Source organism: Trachinotus anak, unplaced genomic scaffold (genome assembly GCF_046630095.1).
Source record: "Trachinotus anak isolate AG129_WGS33_773 ecotype Australia unplaced genomic scaffold, CSIRO_AGI_Tana_v1 ptg000011l, whole genome shotgun sequence".
Taxonomy (NCBI): Eukaryota; Metazoa; Chordata; class Actinopteri; order Carangiformes; family Carangidae; genus Trachinotus; species Trachinotus anak.
This window is the reverse complement of record NW_027273862.1, coordinates 11,829,627-11,849,018: the sequence shown is the minus strand read 5'-3', so window position 1 is coordinate 11,849,018 and position 19,392 is coordinate 11,829,627. Positions and strand designations below refer to the sequence as shown.

The 19,392-nt window shown below is 38.2% G+C and overlaps 2 protein-coding genes across 2 annotated transcripts; both read right to left on the bottom strand.

Annotated features, from left to right (window-relative positions):
* Nucleotides 1-125: 125 nt before the first annotated feature.
* Nucleotides 126-5,357, bottom strand: krtcap3 (keratinocyte associated protein 3). The gene is made up of 6 exons (XM_071488088.1): nucleotides 5,197-5,357; nucleotides 4,070-4,254; nucleotides 3,477-3,536; nucleotides 3,163-3,360; nucleotides 2,887-3,021; nucleotides 126-2,643 (listed from the first exon to the last, which is right to left on the bottom strand). The coding sequence occupies exons 1-6, from the start codon at nucleotides 5,207-5,209 to the stop codon at nucleotides 2,572-2,574; spliced, it is 663 nt and encodes a 220-aa protein (XP_071344189.1). The 5' UTR covers nucleotides 5,210-5,357; the 3' UTR covers nucleotides 126-2,571.
* A 143-nt stretch (nucleotides 5,358-5,500) lies between these two features.
* On the bottom strand, nucleotides 5,501-19,228 carry LOC139627377 (nuclear receptor-binding protein-like). Its single transcript, XM_071488087.1, has 19 exons — nucleotides 19,069-19,228; nucleotides 18,747-18,959; nucleotides 18,040-18,442; nucleotides 17,339-17,461; nucleotides 16,769-16,870; nucleotides 16,543-16,632; nucleotides 16,205-16,245; nucleotides 15,982-16,076; nucleotides 15,294-15,377; nucleotides 14,856-14,914; nucleotides 14,677-14,775; nucleotides 14,414-14,546; nucleotides 12,676-12,766; nucleotides 12,297-12,347; nucleotides 11,672-11,807; nucleotides 11,430-11,483; nucleotides 11,205-11,268; nucleotides 8,826-8,881; nucleotides 5,501-8,310 (listed from the first exon to the last, which is right to left on the bottom strand). The coding sequence occupies exons 3-19, from the start codon at nucleotides 18,274-18,276 to the stop codon at nucleotides 8,251-8,253; spliced, it is 1,575 nt and encodes a 524-aa protein (XP_071344188.1). The 5' UTR covers nucleotides 18,277-18,442; nucleotides 18,747-18,959; nucleotides 19,069-19,228; the 3' UTR covers nucleotides 5,501-8,250.
* Between the last annotated feature and the right edge of the window lie 164 nt (nucleotides 19,229-19,392).

The window sequence follows — 19,392 nt, the reverse complement described above, 5'->3', positions numbered from 1 at the left end:
TGTGGTGAGTTTGGTGTTTTTGATTATTTTCTTCCTGGTTAAAGGGGCTGATAGGGAATTTATCTGAGAATGATAATGACTATATACACACCTTGATTTGTCAGGCAAAACTCAACAACTACAGGTAAAATGATCAACAATCTTTATTAAAGTCCTACATTAAATGTATATACTACTACAAAACCATAAAGCAAATAATGAAATGTACAGTACATCAACATTTGTCAATTAAAAAAAAAAAAAAAAAAGCAGGCAATCATTGTTACAAAACACACTTTTAACACTTGTTAGAGAGTTTACAGTTAGGCTGGATCAGTGGGGAAGATGAATGATGGCACTGGTTTTGTCCTATCAGGCTGTCCTACTCAATTTATTTCAACAGCTTTCATTTACCTTGTTTTGAAACAACCACCAACCAGGTTTTCAATTAGCCACTATGCCATTATGTTCGACGATGATGAGTCTTACAGCAGAGAGAGAGAGAGACTCAACCATATTTTAAGGTTTGTATTAAATGTTTTTAATTCAATCAATTTCAAGAAAATGACCCAAGCTCATTCTGTCAAGGATTTTATTTGTAATGAAAGTAATAATCAATACCCTTTGTCAAATAAGTGATTTCCTAATGTTATTTTAAATGGACAATTTTTTAAATAAAGATAGGAATTATGGTAAATTTATAAATTGACTGCATTCTACATAATCCTTAGATATGGGACACCTGTTACTTCACAACAAAAATGTCCCAAAGAGCCTTTTCATTATTATTTCATAAAACCTACTGTCTGAAAATGCCAAGTTTTCACTAAAATATCATGTCATATGACTTTGCTTGAGTTCTGTTTATTTGCCCTGATTTAACAATAAACTTTTCTAAAATATCCTAAAATACATTTACACTCTTAGCTCATATTCATGTTGGGATTCCAAATGCAAATTTCAAAAGTCCGAGGTACAACATAAACATCCTAGAGACTGAAGCAGCCACACAGACTTGTTGTGATTGTATCAGTCAACACTATGTCAATATTTACCCCTTACATTCTCAGGATTAGTAGTGAGTGCTATGATTCCCTTCCACACGATTTAGCACGGCACTAGATTAACCGTTTCATGGCTGATCTGATCTGATCCTCTCTGTCATTGAGTCATGGGGGGTCTGTGCCAGCCGAGGCTGCTGGCCCACATACTGGTTTAACCTCTTAATATGACCCCACTTGACATTCCCCCACAGTATTATGTAGATACACAGAGGCACTATGCTATGCTGCAGTCTAGTTTATTTTAAATTCAGGGGGTTCAGAGCATCTTTCTTAAAAAATTATTTGAATGTCCCCACTACACTGCTTTTTAGTAACTTAAACTGTCAATGATGGGACCTATTGTAAATCTGGGCCCACCTTCCAATTGTGACCTCAGTTTCTTTATTGTTTTGTCATTTTATCACTGCATATATCTTACCAGAGGCAACTGTTACAACATATCATATAAAACCCTTTTAAACATGATGGTTTGAATGAGTTTATCAATCCTAACTTTTCACAAACCTTTTCAAATAGGTTGTGTTTTCTCTGTGAAGCATATCTTTATGAAAGTCAAGAATACTAGCACAAGGCTGACAAACAATAATGTTATCAAAGAAAAGTTGAAACTGCAGTTGCCTTTACAATTTTCTAATGATATAAACCACTTTCAAGATGTGTAAGTTAGTATGTATACTTTAGTTTGAAGCCAAATACTGTATCTACATAATATTAAAGATAATTTGGTTTTTCATAGCAAATGCAACACACACTTTACATGACATGACTCCGCATTATAATTTACCAATGTGCATCAGTGGCTAGCATGAAACATAATTATTTGTGTATGTAAGAAACATGGATGCATCTCAGATACAATGGAGTGGTTTATAACATGGACAAACAAAGTAAAATGTTGTACACAAGAACAATACAATAGATTTTGCTGAAATTTGAAATGAGCTAAAATAATCCTAGCTTTAGCTAAAATGTACATATTTTTGAAATATATAAAAATGCACTTACTTCATTAACAAAGGTTTCTACATACTAAAAGACATGGTTAGCATGACATGTCTGGTACTATCTGGTATGGTCAAGGAGGGACACCGATAAGACCGAAAGCATCAGTAATATCTTACTGTAGCTTTCACATACATATATTCACACTGAATCCCAATATCTGCACAAAAGGAATGCACCTACAAAACATGTGAGTTTTTTATGTGTCACTGTAAATCAATTTACCACTGATCAGGCACACACACACACTGGATGAAATTAGCCTTCTTCTCACAGCTTTGAATAAAAGATAAACAGTTAGCTTCTAAATGGAAACAAATAGAGCCACTGGTAACTCATCTGTGAATCAGGGTGTGTGGCTTCATGATACCACAGAGCAAGAACCAGTCTCTTAAACCTGATTCCTCTCATGTTACAGAAACACTCACCTGGCTGAATCTACTAGTCTGAATACAGGTGCAGTGATGCCTTTTGTGACTTAGCTGTACTTGTCTACCCAGAGTGGTGTCCTTCCTGCTTTGTCCAGTTACGCATCAAGGTTGAAGCGTTGTCCAATCAGACGTCGGCTGTGAGGAGAGCACTCAGCCTCTCCCTGCAACTGGAATAGAGAATGAAAGGACAAGGAATGAAGAAATGTGGTGTGTCAGTCTGTGTTATCATGAGCAAGTGGATGAGGGTGACTTAAAGAAACTGAGTGAGTAGATGTCTGTGGATACGTTGTATGTTTTTTCTGACTTAGACTAAGTGTGTGTGTTCACATCTGACTCACACAGAAAATCAGACACACACCACAGTTACATCCCTCAAGCATACCCACCCACCCCCACAGAGACACACACACCTGCTCTTTGATGTAGCTGTTCCCACATGGCGCCAGCCCTCTGAGAGCCAATCCAACGATGAAGCACCAGAGAGAAAGTCCGGCCTCAACCGCTGCAAACACAGTACAAGGGAACCACAGCGCCAGGGTGGTGTCCTGAGAGACGGGAAGTGGTGGAAATGAGGAAGAGAAAGAAACACTACAAGGTTGACCATTTCACATGTGATGTGAGGTCAAAGGGCAGAGGGATAGACTGAGGTAGAACTTTTTAAAGAGAGGGAAAAAATTTAGACTCACATAAATTCTTGTTGTGTCAAACGGGCATTGGGCAGAGATGGGCGAACGCGCGTTGATGGGCACCTGTGTATCATTGCATCCCAGCATCAAACCCTGCCCATCGTTGGCAACAGTGATACTAATGGCCAAGAGGAGACCAGCACAGCATGATGCTGAGAGCAGGGTGTTCAGGAATGATGCAATTAGAAGTCCTATTTGCTGGAGACACAGAGACAACATCGTATAAAAACAGAAGGGGAGGTAACCAGTGAGCAGACAAAGAACGAGTGACTGAAGTGATCATATCAATAGTTGAAAATAAATTAAATTCTTACCAGTTTTAACACATGAAGGTTCCTTGACACCACGATAGCAATAATCCCAGTAGAAATGCTCTGTAAGATGATTGTTTCAGTTTAGTGCTTATTTGGCATAGAATATATTTCACTTGTCACTTGTCACTATTTGTTTTGTCTGTACACCCCTGACTATCTTGTATGAAGTGCATTTCAAAGAAAGGTGACATCATCATCAACAACTGGCAGATTATCTGATACCTTGATGTAATGAAGCCTGCCCTAAAGCAACTAATGACTGGTTTGAAAAACCAGTTCCTCTTTAATGGGCAAGTTTAGTCTTGATTGCTGACAAAAATACACAACAATATTACTGAGCTACAGGAGCACATTACCTGAGATACCTAAGTATACACTTGTTGCTTTGATGCACAGAACAAAGTCACTGATAAGAATGTTGATTCAAGTTTGGTTTGTTTAATGAAACATTAATTTCAAAGTAAAATGCTGACCAAGATTGCTTAGCTTTTGAAAGTACTACAAACCTTGAGTCTCTTGGTGCACCATTTCCTCATCTGAACTGTTGAGATGACTTCAAAACAAAGTGTAAATATTTTAAACTACTGACTCACCAACAGGCCAGAGGTGACAGAGATGATGTTGGCTGCAGTGTATTCAGTGGTGATATGCTGGCTGGGTTTGGAAATGTGACGGAGGACACTGCCATGGACAATAGCTCCAAGAATGAAGTTAATATGGCCGACCAGGATGAGAATTAACCCCTTTTGCATCAGCCTCCTTGGCCCTTTGTCTTTATCTGGATGACAGAAATATAGGAGACACTTAATACATCTTGTGGCAAAATGGGGTGGTTAAGCTGGTTGGTTAGAGTTTCTACAAATTCTTCATGATGTGTCTAAAGATCCCAGATTGTAGCCAAAGCAAAACCAGTTCCTGCTTGCACACTACACATTCATTCAGAGTCATGGCCCAACTGGTACTGGCTCTCTAAGGAGGATACAATTTTGATACAAAAAACTTAAGACTTTGTTTGTCTGAACACTAATTGTAACCAAGAACCAGAGTAATTGTAACATTTTAGAGTTAACAGATGAACTTCTCATTACCCGTTACTGGTGGACAAACTATGTTGAGACTATTTCTAAATCACCTCAAACCTAACGTCGCATTTCTACACTGCAATCTCTTGTTACTTATCGGCCGACATGCACACCTGCCATATCACCTGGTATATGTCCAATAAGCTAATATCCACCCATAAATTGGCCTGGCTCTGGGCCACTGAGTGTCCGCTGCAGTGTGTGTTTGAGGACACGTTCTCATCAGCTGAATTATTCTGAAGGCCTTGTTTCCCCACAGATTTGTATATATTTATGTATCTATATTTATGTATGCTTACATTAATGTGCGTACGTGTATGAGTCACAGACGCATTTGCAGACAAAGGCTACCCTCACAGAGAGGGAGGAGGTAGCGTGTGCATGAATGACTGTTTTAAAACGAAGTCATCTCTTCTGTCAGTCTCTTTCAGTGTCAGCGGTTCATTTCCTCTGAGGATAAACCAGCATGATCTTCATTATACACGCGCTTGTATCACAGTGACAAAGTTTTTCAAACGAAACGGTGTAGGCCTGTGGTCAGTTACACCCGTGCAGGGAAACCAATGTCGGACATATAAGCTGTGACATTACTTCTGCGAAGGGTTCAGCAGTTATATGCCATTAAAACAACCACTCACCAAACATGCACATCTCTCCGCGACGACAGATGTTTCCTTTGAATGAATTATTATCCGTTATTGTCGAACAACACAGGACAAACTCCAAACCCCACAGACGTCCCTCTGTCCACTTCCTGTACGACGTCACGAAACTCACCTGCCCGTGAATTACCTGGGGTTACCGGACGCTGAGGGGCGCAACAGACATTAGGAATTTATAATAAACTTGTTTATTCTCTGAATCAGCCACAAAACCTTAGAAATCCTTTCCGCAAATGTGTTTAGAAACAAGACTGTAGTAAATCTTATTAAAAGGACAGAGTCAAGCACTTCACACATTTATTTGAAAGACCACTCATACTCTGCAGTTTTTGTCAGGATACACGTCTCAGAAAAGACATTAATTTACTTATATTCATGTCACATACAAAATATAAGAATATCCAAATACAGCCAAAAGAAGTACCCTGGAGAAACAGGCTAAAGCTGCCCATCAGTGTGATTATATAATAACCACTTTCAACATCACTGGGAATTTGAGTGGAAAAGATGGTACAGAGAGTGAATGGGAGAAAGAAAGATAGAAAAATAGTCAGTATAAAGCTGCTCCGGTAAATACATTGGTGAGTTTTGACAACTTCTCTGAACAAGGAGTGGTGCATTTACATTTTACTAACTTAAGATCATATCTTTGGGTTATACAATCTTAGCAGTTAACAAATAGACATACAGAGGAGAACAAAGTAAATAATGCATTAAGATCACAAAATGCAAATTGGAACATAATAGTTGCCTGAATACATTAAAACTAGAATCACCGCCTCTCTGTTGTATGCCTCCACCAACCAGCCAAGTTGCAGGAAATATGGTCACAATCTTCCTTTCCTGAGTTACAGCATTGAATAATGGCCAGAAGTGTTTTTGCAGAGCATTATGATGTCACAGTGAAGTTGACCTTTGACTATTTGGATAAAAAAATTTTATCACTTCATTATTTTACTCTTTTAGACATTTGAGTTAATTTATGTCATAATTAGCGTATGAATTTGTAAGTTAAGGCCAAAATCATGTTTTGTGATCATGACCTTGAACTTTGAGGTTTCCCACCAAAATCTAATCAATTCATCTTTGAGTCCAAGTGGACATTTGTGCCAAATAAAGGGATTCCCTTAAGGAGTTCCCGAGATGTTGTGTTCACAAGGCCAGAATCATGTTTTGTGAGGTCACCTTGACCTTTGACCACCAAAATCTAATCAGTTCATTCCTAAGTCTCAGTGAATGTTTGTACCAAACCAAGAACATCCCTCAAGGCGTTACTTAACCATCGTGTTCACAAGAATGGGACGGACGGATGTGTGTACGGACAACACAAAAACATACTGCCTCTGGCCCTGACTGTCTCCAGTAGGGAGGCATAAAAAATAATTAAGAAATATACGAGTTGAGATCATTGGATTCATTTGATTTCACTAGCAAGATTTGCAACACCGCTATTTTTACTACTAATGTGAGCTTTCGGACACAGCAGTACCAAGAGTCCACAAAGAGTTCTGAGCCAGACTGTCACAAAAAGGCCACAGGCAACTCCCTCATCTCCATGCAAGTCTGAACAAAACCTGCATGACTTAAAATGTTTTTATTCAAGTTTAAAAGTGCCTGCACCTTGCGGAGGATAATGTCAATCGACTAGGTCCCACTTTTATCAAATGGTCTGTTATGAAATTAAAATAAAAGAAGAGAATGAGAAAAGAAACAAGAGAAGTTCTGCATTGGCTCAGACTCTCCACACTGTGGTCTTCATGTGAAACAACAGTAAACAAAAAGGAAATAAGCAAAGAAAAACACCTGATATATAGTATCTGTAACATAAATAACACATGAAACTCTTGCACAGATGTATCAGGAAAAGGCTAGGTCCTCTTTCTACAGCATATGGCAGCTGAGTTCACTACACAATTCTTACATGAAATTTAAAGGCAGAGTAGCATGTGTGAACCCAACAAGCAGCAAATAGTAAAACAATTAATAGAATAGAAACAACCATCAGAAACTTTCAGGGCATATGCGTAGGCCCAGAGTAAGGCAAAGAGTAGAGCAAAATATAAAAACAAACACACGAACGGAAATTCAGTAAGACTGAGTTCACAGTACCTCAAAGTAACTATCCTCCAGAGAGAGTTGGCAAGATGCCTGGCCAAAATGTGATATGCAGTAATGTACATACAATTTGTCATATATATCAAAGGCTTTTTTTTTTAAATATTAACCATGGGTATTTATTCCATTTAAAGAATTAAGTTTTAAGGTTTTCCTCTTTGCTATCCAGTTTTTAAACTATTCTATAAATTTGACACAGAATAGTTTATCTGACAGGTGAGTTTGGTCAAACACATCAGAAAAGCGCTGGGAATGTTCCGGGTCATTTTCTTTGGGTGGTAGCATATCCCTCCTTCTCTAGAGGAGTTATATTTTTGCTGGTGCTCAAAAGGTGCAGGTCCAACTAGTAAAATTCAGTAAAAGATGTGGTGTGACCCAAGTGAAGGCCTGAATCAGTCTTTCGTGATGATTTAGATCATTTCATCTCAGGACACAGACCGGCCAGGCAATTCAAAATGTAAACACCTCACACTAAAATACAACTGTGCTTGAGATAAACTGGGTTTCATCCTAAAGCTGCAAGTAATCTAGTCTGTATTGTTGCAATCAAGTGTCTGTTGCAGCATTAATAAGGTTTACCTTTTAATTAAACTTAACTTACTAAAATAGCCAACTCATTCAAAAGTGATACATATATGTATATATGTATATTTTGACTTAAATGTGAAATCAATCCAGGTGGCTTTTTTGGAGTAAAACTTGCTTTATAATAAAGCTTTTATATGCTTTTAAGAAGCTTTAATCCCTGATCCCAAGGAAACACCAACACTTTTGGTCACATTGCTGCCTACAACTTAGAATAACAGATAAGAAAAAAAAACCTAACATACAGTCACTGTTGAGTAAACAAAAATAAAATGTGTAACGGGGTTGACACAATGTACTTATGAGGATACATGGTCGATGAAACCCTTGCTAATGAAGAGCTTGGCTGAAAGTTTCTTCTAGTAGACAGGCTATTTTGTTTTGGTCCAACTGTGAAGAGAAAACAAACATTTCCAACAATTCAGAACATTAAATAATAAACTGACCAGCTAGATACTGGAGTTATATGCCAGCATTATAGTTAAGACTTTAACAGACACTCAAGAGTGAACACAACAAACAAGGCATAAAACTGTTTTATCTATCGATGAAATCCATTAAGAGGATGGAGTCATTCATTGTGAAAAAAGTCTACATATACTCTCACCCACAGAGAGATGAAGTGACTGCACAACATGAGAGTGGGTTTGTGTGCATGCCAGAGTGAGTGGGCACCAGAGTACATATGCAAACGTTAATGTGCATAAAGCTCTTTGAGTTGGAGGGTATATACGAGCATCAGGGGTCACTACACGTTTTAAAATCACCTGCATTTTCAAACACTTTGCAGAAATAGCACATTCACCTACAGCATCAACCACACGAATACAAGTGCGCGCGCACACACATACACACACACACACACACACATACACAGAATCAGCTTTAATATGCCAAACACCCACCTCACTGATTAAGCCCAGCTGCACCAACTCTCCAGCCAACTCTTGAACATTCTCCTCTGAAACACATACGAGCATAGTTAGTAACAGTAATTCATAACATCACTTTTACATAAACTCTACCAGTCACCAATCATATCTCTTGGAGTTATGCAAATACTATAATATGCACACCTGCACCTGAATAAAGGTCAGGCTTAGGATAAATACCATTCAGAAAAATGTGGTCCAGATGCAGCTTTCAAATCCAAATCCCACTTTAAACACTTTAAAATCTCCAAACAGCAGCTACTGCAGTTGCTCTCAGCACCTGTGAACCCATTTTGTTGTTTCATAATATTTTTATATTCCTCTGGACATCTAGCAAAGCATTCATTAAGTGACATCCAATAAAGAAGAAAAGGGACAGAGTACAGAACAGGACTCATCAGGCAGGAAAATGAAAAAGCCAACATGTTTCAACCAGCATGATCTTCATTAGGGGATGATATGTTAAAACATGTTAGCTTTTTGAATATTCGTCTTTAGTCTTGTTATCCTTGTTTTCCCAATGTTCTAATGAGCCTTGTATTTGTCCTAAAAAAAAAACAAATGTACCTTTAGCTCATCAAAAGTTTGTCCACTTTTTTAATTGTTGAATCTTAAAATTTGCTGTAAATTCCAGAGAAGACTTGTTTCAAGACTTTTATTAAGAAATATTAAGATTTTAGTAATGTCAACAATCCATGTTGCAATGCATTTGCACAACCTTTTGTTATACAAAATAACTCCTGCCATTGACTGTGCTATTCCTCTGATTTTTTACATTATAAAGAATAAGAACTCATTACCTTCAGTGAAAATATGAGGGAAAGGTTGAGGGAAAGTTAACAAACCAAACAACGGAACTATGAGTGAACTACAAAGGGCTTCAAGAGAAATGTAGTTTATTAATACTTTAGTTACCACACCACATTGGGACATTCTTCTCCTGTGCCTTGTGAGCAGAGGAGTTGTCAGGGTCTGCTGATTTTTAATAACCTTGCTGTCAATTTTCAACTGAACAAGGAATGTGGCTGCAACAAGATAAACAAGTGAAGGAGATGGAGCTAAGGGGGAGACTTCCTTGCTTTCATTACTTTTTCTTGTATCTTGTGGTCTGATATAAAAATGATATAACAAAATAAATTACTATTTAGTTTTGAGAAAAAAAATGCCTCATTTGTGAATGCAAAGAAAAAGGTTGTAGGAGAATCACACAAAAAAAAACAATGGAGTGGAATTTAAGTGGGTTAGTTAGCTAGTGACGCTGCACAGAGTGACTTTGGACTTTAGCATGTTGATAAGGAAAGCTCTGGAAAGATTACACCCTGATATCAGTAGGAGGGACTATTTACAAAGACGACAGGGCGTGTCCATGAAGCTCATTAGTGTGTATGGGTGTGAATGGATGTGAAGTTACAGTATGTATGCCAGTGGTACTGGGCTGTTAGTGTCCAACAGAAGAAATACAGTCTGAGAAACAGAGGAAGAGAGAAAGAGCAGGAGAAAGTCCAGTGAAAGTGTGTAAGCATGTGATGGAGACAGTTTGTGTGTGTGTGTGTGTGTGTGTGTGTGTGTGTGTGTGTGTGTGTGTGTGTGTGTATGAGAGACAACTAGATGAATGCCTGGGAAGAGATGGTCAGAGCTTGACACAGGGGGTGACAGCTGTCAGCTGCAGCCTTTCACGGGCCTGGCATTCCCCACACGCCTGCAACATTATACATGCCTACCATACCTGTGTGTACATGTGCCCATTGGATCATACTGCCTGCATTATTCTGACCAGTGCAGCAGTTGTGTTCTGAGTTATTTTCTCATTTGCCTTCCTTGTGAGTGAGATGAAAATACTGAAATATTTATGTATAATTCTTAAACAAATAAGTTAAAAAAAAAATCAGGATTTATAAAGATGACTCACTGTTGTTTAACAAGAAAACATTTAAGTTTTAAAAAGTCACTATGGCTAAGTATGCAATCCAAATGAATTTGTCCAAAATAGAGGTGCAAGGTTTTCGTGACACATAAGCGGTCAGTCCCCCTGCCTAAAATAGTCTTGCATACTGTATATTGTGACGCCATCTGAGTTTCAAGCTCTCTCTGGAATCTCACTTTCCTACAGGACTCAGTCCACACATATGGAGAGATACTGTACTGTATATTAAAACTGGGAGTAAAATCTGGGAGTACAGGGGACTGTTCTGCAGTAATTGATACAAAAACATCCTTATCAGCTATAATTACCTCTAATCATGTAATTCTATCCTCAACCCTAAACACAAGCTGTAAAACTAAACCATCTAGATGGACAAAATGACAACACTTCATAAAACATTTAAACAAAATGCAAAGAGTTGATCTTACGAGGTAACATGTCACAGCTTAGATGTCTATTCAGTTTATCCTCCAGTTTCAGCAGTAACGTTAGCTAAAAGAAGAGAAACAACAACAGATAATTTTTTAAAACTTCTGGTGAGCTAGGAAATAAATAAGATTATGTTTTTGGTCAATGAAAGAAACCTTAATGTTGCATTCTGAATCTGTTAAATAATAAATGGTCAGATTGTAAATGTTATCACAGAGACTCACATGAAACTTTGCTCCCTCCTCAACAGGTTCAGCATTACATTGCATGTGAATGACCTGCAGAAGAAATATGGAAATTAAAATATGAATAGTTTTCAACAAGTGCTTGTGCAATATCTGAATTATACTACAGTATATATCATGAATAAGGGACTGATCATGAGAATTGAGAAACTTTAGCATCAAGATGATTACTTGTGACTGTATCGTCTTTGTTAATATGCAGTATAATGTGATGTACGCACCCGCCGTGTCTCAAGCTCTGCAGGTTCAGGGGTGGGGGATTTGATCAAGGGGATGACAACAGGAGATTTAGCTGTCTCCTGCTGAGGCTGCTGAGGACAGGGCAGCCCAAACGCTGTCATTGGATAAATACCATTCCTGACCCAGGGAGGGATGGAAAGACAAAGAAAGGAAGTGGTGGAGAAAACATGGAAGACAGAAAGCATTAGTTAAAGTGAGAGGAGAGAGTAGTTCAAAAAAAGGTTGCAAGTTTTATAAAGTAATTACAAATTATAAATAGGCTGAGAATGAGAAGGTAATAAATTTAACAAGAAATTTCAGAGAGGAGGTGGAAAGACATAGAAAACTTTGGTGTGTTTCAAAAAAAAATCTCAACTGTTAAACTAAAATATACATAACAAAGCAAAAAAGTGACATATGTTTTACATAAACTGCCTTTTTTTTTATTCCATATGTTCACTTTTGCACTGTGCGGTGTCTAGAAGAATGTTTGATTAAGGAAGAGATACATAGTCCACTACTGCCCCCGTGTGGCCAGACAGTGTTTTATCTTTGGGGCTTCATAAAATTTAGTGCACATGTCAACAACTGAGCTTGCTTAGTACAAAACACTGATTTGCTTCTCACCTCACATCCTCCAGGAATTTATCAAGCTCCAAAGCAGGAAACTGCAAAAGCCTACAGAGAAAAAAAGAATCATACTTGATTCTACTGTTTGACCTATCAGGACCAAAAGATTTCTAGTGTGACAGTAGGATAAATAAAATGATTAAGACAATTTTTTAATGTTGTCACTGTGTTTAACGTATGTCTGCCATTTTAGATTAGTAAACATTTCGTGACGAATTTAAGAAAACTGCTGTTTTTGTTATTTACCAAAGTGCATTTAAGTTAATATAATTTTTATTATTTTTACTGAAACAATAAATAATGACTACTGTTATTATCGCTACTGTATCTGCGCTTGACCACCACTGCCGCTTGGATACTGGTTTCTGGCTCTTACTTGAGCTGAACATCCTCTTTTGTCTCAGCGATGACCAGGTTGGGGTCCAGGTTCTTGGTTATCTCCTCTAGGGCATTTTCAGGAATCATGTCTGGATATTTAGAAATAATTTAAAAATCATTGAATAAGATTGAGTTTTAGGATAAATCTCTTAAAACTTATACTTGGTTAAGTTTTAAGTGTGTTTCTGTATCGAAATCATTCATCATCATCAACCCACAGTTATATTTAGTAACCAGAAGTCCAGTTGAAAATAATAACAATGGAGGCAAACAAACACACAATACTTGAAGAAGCATAACTGATTTGGCCACTTAGGGGGAGAGAAACTCCACAAGAACTCTTACATATTATCACTTTATGAAGTTGGTATGGCTGACATCCAGCAGACATGCATTTAACTTCATCAGGAGCACCTGTACACCTACTCTCATACAGATACAGGCCATGAGCTTCACTTGATGTTCACATCTAACATCAGGAAAATTGGGGCAGATGGGCTGGTTTGAATATTTCTGAAATTGCTGATCTCCTGAGATTTTCACTCACAACAATCTCTAGAGTTTTAATCAAAATGACGGGAAAAACAAAAAACATCTGCTGAGCTGCAGTTCTGTGGATGGAAATGCCTTGTTGATAAGAGAGGTCAGAAGAGAATGGCCAGACTGGTTGGAGCTAAGAGAAAGGCTAGAGTAACTTGGATAACCACTCTTTACAACTGTGGTGAACAGAAAAACATCTCAGAATTCACAACATATCCAACCTTGAGGCAGATGGGCTACAACTGCAAAAGACTACATCAGGTTCCACTACTGTCACCAAGAACAGAAATCTGAAGGCTTCAGTGGGCACAGTCTCACCCCAAACTGGACAGTTGAAGTGTCATAAATATGGATTTCTGCTGAGCAGTAGGATCCAGATGTTAGGATCAGAATTTTGCATCAAGCGCGCGAAACCATAGACCCAGACTGCCTGTGTCAGTCCAGGTGGGTAGTGATCGTATGATGGTCCGGCGAAAGTTTTCTTGGCACATTTTGGGGCCTAAATACCAATCAATGTTTGAATGCCACAGCCTATCAGAGTATTGTTGCTGACCAAGTACCTCCCTTTACGGCCACAGTTTATCATCTTCTAATGGCTGCTTCCAGCATGATATTGCACCATGCCACAAAGCAAAAGTTGTCTCAAACTGGTTTCATGAATATGACGAGTTCAGTGAACTTCAGTGACCACCCCAGTCACCAGATCCGAATCCAGTCGAAAACCTTTGGGATGTAGTTGAACGGGAGATTCGCATCATGAATGTGATAAATTTGTAGAAATTATGTGATGCAATATTCTCAACATGGACCAGAATCTCCAAGGAATGTTTCCAACGTGTGGAATTTACACCATGGAGAACTGAGGCTGTTTTTGACAGAAAAGGGGGGCCCAACCCAGTATTAGTATGGCGATCCTAATAAAGGGTTGAGAAAGTGTAAAGCAACATCAGCACTCATCTGGAATTCTCTTTTTGTTCCCACAATTATTGTAAGATGAACTTCACAGAAAAATATGTTCCCACAGAGGAAAATGTGTTAAAAATAAACCACAAGTGTTCACTGTAGTGACCACTTACTTATTTGCGGTTAATTTGACTGTCTTTCTGTTAAAAGCAAATCAAAATTTCCCTAGATCACCAACCATACATCATATGCATATATATGCAGTATTAGGCGTGTGTGTGTTAGAGACTCACGTTGGTGGCTGACAATACAATGTGCAGCTAGTAGTTTTAGCAGTGGTACTTCAAACAGAGCCTGATTAAACAGAAGCTCTCTGGCTGTAGGTCTTGTACTGGGATCACACTCGAGGCACTTCTGGATCAACTCCTACGAAGACAAACATCTGCATAACATTTTTCAAAGAACAATAAGAAAAAACTTTTCAAAATTGAATCTAGTATGATCTTTAAAGATACTCATGAACATACAACCACATACTTTACTCTCTTTATCTTACCCTCTGCAGTGGATCCTCCAGTAACTGTATGGCATTGTTAATGGCCTCCTGAGAAACATTAGAGGACTCTCCATTCCCCTGGATCTCCAGGAGTGCCATCTGCAACAGAGCATCAAAAATGTAACATATTGCTTATAGGGCTCAGGCCATTACATTATGTATGATGGGTCTCATCTCACCTCTAATGCACACATGCCGAATGAGTAGATGTCTATAGCTGTGGTGACATCTTCAACAGCTACAGTGAAATAAAAAATTGAAAAGAAAAAAAACATTACTGTTATATCATAGCTTAGCCCTTATTTAAGACTTAGACCTAGTAATTAACCAAAAATGCCACTTTAACAACAAAGCAGCTGAGAGACTTGTAGATAAATTTACAGGCGGAAAAAATGTTAATATTTAGTAGAGAAAATCATTTGGTATTGTTTAAGTATTTTAAATAATACCTTGCCCTCATTCTATTCTGTTAATATAAGATATCATTTTGTATACAACACTACTAGTACAATGTTATCCAATATATTTGTATCATCTAGTTTACTCTGGAGGTCAGGAAACTGTCAATATCAGTAACAACACAAATAACTATAAAGTCTCATTTTGGTCATGCCTACCTCCATATTCTGGAGCAAAGAAGTGCATGTTCTTCTGTTCTTCCCGACAAGTCTTCACATGGCTGTTAATGGTGTCTGGAGCAACTGCAGATGAGATACAGAGGATATGTATTAGTAGGATGGTGAACAGTGAGAGAAATAAGTATGAAGCAGGAAGTAGAGAAAGACAAGAGAGAAAATATGTGATGGCATCAGGACCAATTAATCCTACATTTCTGTTGTGCAAACTATCATGCGGGATGTTTAGAAGCTGTTCTTTAGAGGACAGGGGTTGCAAGAGATAAAACAAAGTGCACAGATTCTGTTGTGGCTGGCCTTGAGTCATTGCAGCATTTCATATACATACAGCAGTGGTTTTCCATACAGTATAACACACCGCCACTTTCTTCACATCTTATATAATGTGTAGGGTTTTTTTCACTATGAGGCAAAAGCAATATTGCTACAATTTTTGTCACATGGGAAGTGTTGACTGGTCAGTTAAACTGCCAAATGAGACTATTATTTTGGTACATAAAACCCTGGTGCTGTGGGATCATGGAAATTTGGCGTACAGTTATGTGAAATTTACAGTCTTTAAATCTAAATATTAAAAAAATATATATCTATAATTCAGCATCATTTGACATCTACAGTGCTCCAGCTCCATTAACTAACACAGTGGGAGGAAAACGGTGTAATTCTATACCTGAGCCGATCTTGATGAGCCCGTTGTGCTGAATGAAGATAGTGTCACAGGTCAAGTTGCCATGGATGATGGGTGGGTCACATGAGTGGAGATAACTGCTCAATAGGAAAACAAATTCACAAATACATACAAAGCACATAAGAAAGGGTCTGGATTATTTTTCTCGTGTGTACATTTTCCTGAGAGGGTCCATACTGAATTTAACATGAAAATGGAGACCAACCTGAGAGCAGAGAGAATCTGTGTGCACCATCTCTTCCAAGCCTGTAGGACCATACATCTTATCAGAGCACTTCTTTGCTGGTTACCATCATAGATTAACTATGGCTTGCAAGAGGCCAAGTGGTACACAGGAAATTTGCAGTTTCTTTCCCTTTCACTCACCATCATCTAAATGCCAAGTAATTTGTTTACCGGACTATTCAAACTGTTCTTCACTCTAGAAAGCCTATTTCATTGTGTTGTATAGGAACTGTTACTTTACACAAGATATGAAGCTCATTTAAAGAAAAAAAAAGCCTTATTCAATTAATAGTGTATTTATCTACAGTCAGTTATTACCTTTTCATTCATGCTCTTGTGATTCTTCTTCGTCTTCTTCAGAAACTGCTTCAAACTTCCTGATGACATATATTCAGTGATGAAAATCACCTGAGGGAGAGGAAGAAATTACGGGACAAGAGGCATTGTTCAAATGTAGAAGGAAAAAAAGGAATAAATGATGATTATAATGTTTGCTGCCAACGGGTAGAAGATTGAATAATATCTTGCAAGGCCTGAGACTCACCCTGGCCCGGTTCTCCTTTGTGTCAGCCCAGTACTTGTGAAACTTGACAATATTTGCATGTTCCAAATGGATCAGGTTATCAAATACAGCCTTCACTTTCTCCTAAATACAAACAAAAAATAATAAAAATGTATAAGTATAGCACAATTATAATAACTTAATAAATTTGGTTCTTTTTATACCCAATCATCTTACTAACCTGTTGCCAATTAACCTAATTAGTTGTGCGATATTCAACCAGGTGTTGTTTTTTTTTAGCATTACACAACTTTTCCAGTCTTTTGTTGCCCCTGTCCCAACTTTTTTGAAATGTTGCTGGCATCAAATTCAAATTAAGCATATATTTGTCATAAAATGATACAATTTCTCAGTTTCAACATTTGATATGCTGTCTTTGTTTTATTTTCAATTAAATATGGGTTTACATGATTTGCACATCGTCAGATTCTGTTTTTATTTACATTTTACACAGTGTCCCAACTTTTTTGGAAACGGTAATAATAATAATAATAATAATAAACCATTGTAATAATAACTTTTTTACTCCTACTCTGTAACACTTAGCCTCACCTCCAGCAGTTTGAAGTTCTTCTTCTCTGAGATCATGACTTCATTCCAAACTACCTCCACTCCTTCCTCTGTGTCCATAGCCAAGTACACAGTATCTATCCCAGGAACATTACGCTGATTTACCTACATTTGAAAGGACCAGAAAATGGCTTATGAGATCATATACTTTTACTGTGAAATGAAACACTATACACAGAAACAATAGGTCCTGGAAAAATACCGAAGGGCTAAAGCAACCACCACCTAAAGAACAACTGGAAAGAAGCAAACGCTTTTCTGCCCGTACTAAAACCTCTTGCTTGCATAACACACTGGCTAGTTTGAGTGCAGCGTTGCCTTGATGTTATTTGATACTTATGACTTATGAGGTGCCAATAACATGAAAATATTCACAAAAGAAAATAATACCATTCTAGAAAATATCATTATAGTTTGACTCTGTCTTAATACCCATAAAGAGTAAAATCTTGCACATGACGAATTATGCTTTCATATAATATTTTATTTTCAATTAGAAGAAAATGATATGGTATGACCAGTCTACATAGTCAAGGCTCCAGTCACTTTGAATTTTGACTAGTGAAAAGAAATGTTTTGTCTCTCAGGATTACTTTTAACTTAGTGATTTTTGAACAGTTCGTACTTTAGCCATCATTTTCACATGGCACTATCAAAGGACAGTTTCCTGATCCCCCCTTTACCTCCTCTCTGCGTTTCTGCCAGCGGCCACAGGGACTCTCTTCCAGTATCTCCGACTCATCTTCACTCTCATCCTCATCCTCAGTTGCTGCGGGGGCAGGAGACTGTATGGAGGCCACAGGCGAAGACACAGATGCTCCACCTTGTACCTGTTGAGTGTTACCAGACATGTGTCCTGGTGTGACCTCTGCCGTGTTACTCTCTGCAGGTGCAGCTTCTTTGTCCTCTGTCTCAAACATTGTGGCACAACTTGTATGCTGGCTTTCCTTCTCTGGGCTCCAGTTCCTGAGCTACAACAAGCAGGGAAGCCGCTTCCTTGCCCCCCCCCTCTCTGTCAGAGCTGGTCACATATTCCTCTTCTTCTCTGGCTTGGCTTTCAACAAGGTAGAGCTCAAGGAGGGAGAACTGTAAACAAATGACACATGTAAGGGAGGGGTTGTTTTAGAGGGCTACTGCTACCTTTCACAACAACGTGACAAGTATCATCTTTTCTAACATTAAGAAGTACTTTCCCACCTTTGCTGGTTAAATACCGAGAGACAATTTATGTCGCATGCTTAACTGCTTGGACTCTTGAAAGGACACCAAAAGTGCAGTCAGTCAAACTCACCAGCTATTGTAGCTAACTTTCCCTCGGCTAGCAAGCCTGTGAAAGGTAAATTAATAAATACCTAGCATTAAGTTAACTTGCAATACACACATATCTTACCGTGGTACAGAACACTATCAGCAAATAAACAGCCCTCGGTTACATAATGATGAAAAGGCAGTAGAAATGAGACGCCTTTAGTCAAAAATGCTAGTTCGTCATAAAAATATGTTGATGGGTTTCAAGTCCTTTTCTCCGGGCAGAAGTGGGAGGGGCGGCCAGAGCTTGGGGAGCGCTTGTTTGCGCTCAGAAAACGCAGTGGTGGAGTTACAACTAAAACATCAAAATAAGCAGAACAAAATGGGTTGAATGGCAAATATTATATTGACTGCAACGTTAAAATATCACCACATGCCAACAAATATTATTTTATTTCACTAACTTTGATGTTCTGTCTGTGTATTCTCCTCGGTTGAGTCCTGAGTTCACATTTCGCCCCCACAACATATTGTGCGTTTGTTTCATTTACAGCACAGCACCGGTAAAATAGCCTGCGGTGGACAAATGTATCTTTTTCAGCCATAAATACTAAATCACTTATACTAAATAAAGCCTTCAAAACAAACACATTTGTGGCCAAGACAAGAAAGGGTAGGTTTTTGTCCATTTGAAGCACAGCTACAGTCTCCAGTTTCATGCGGTATCTCAAATCAAGCGCACTCAAACATGGCTCCGACGGTGGGCGCATCCAGAACAATCAAGATAG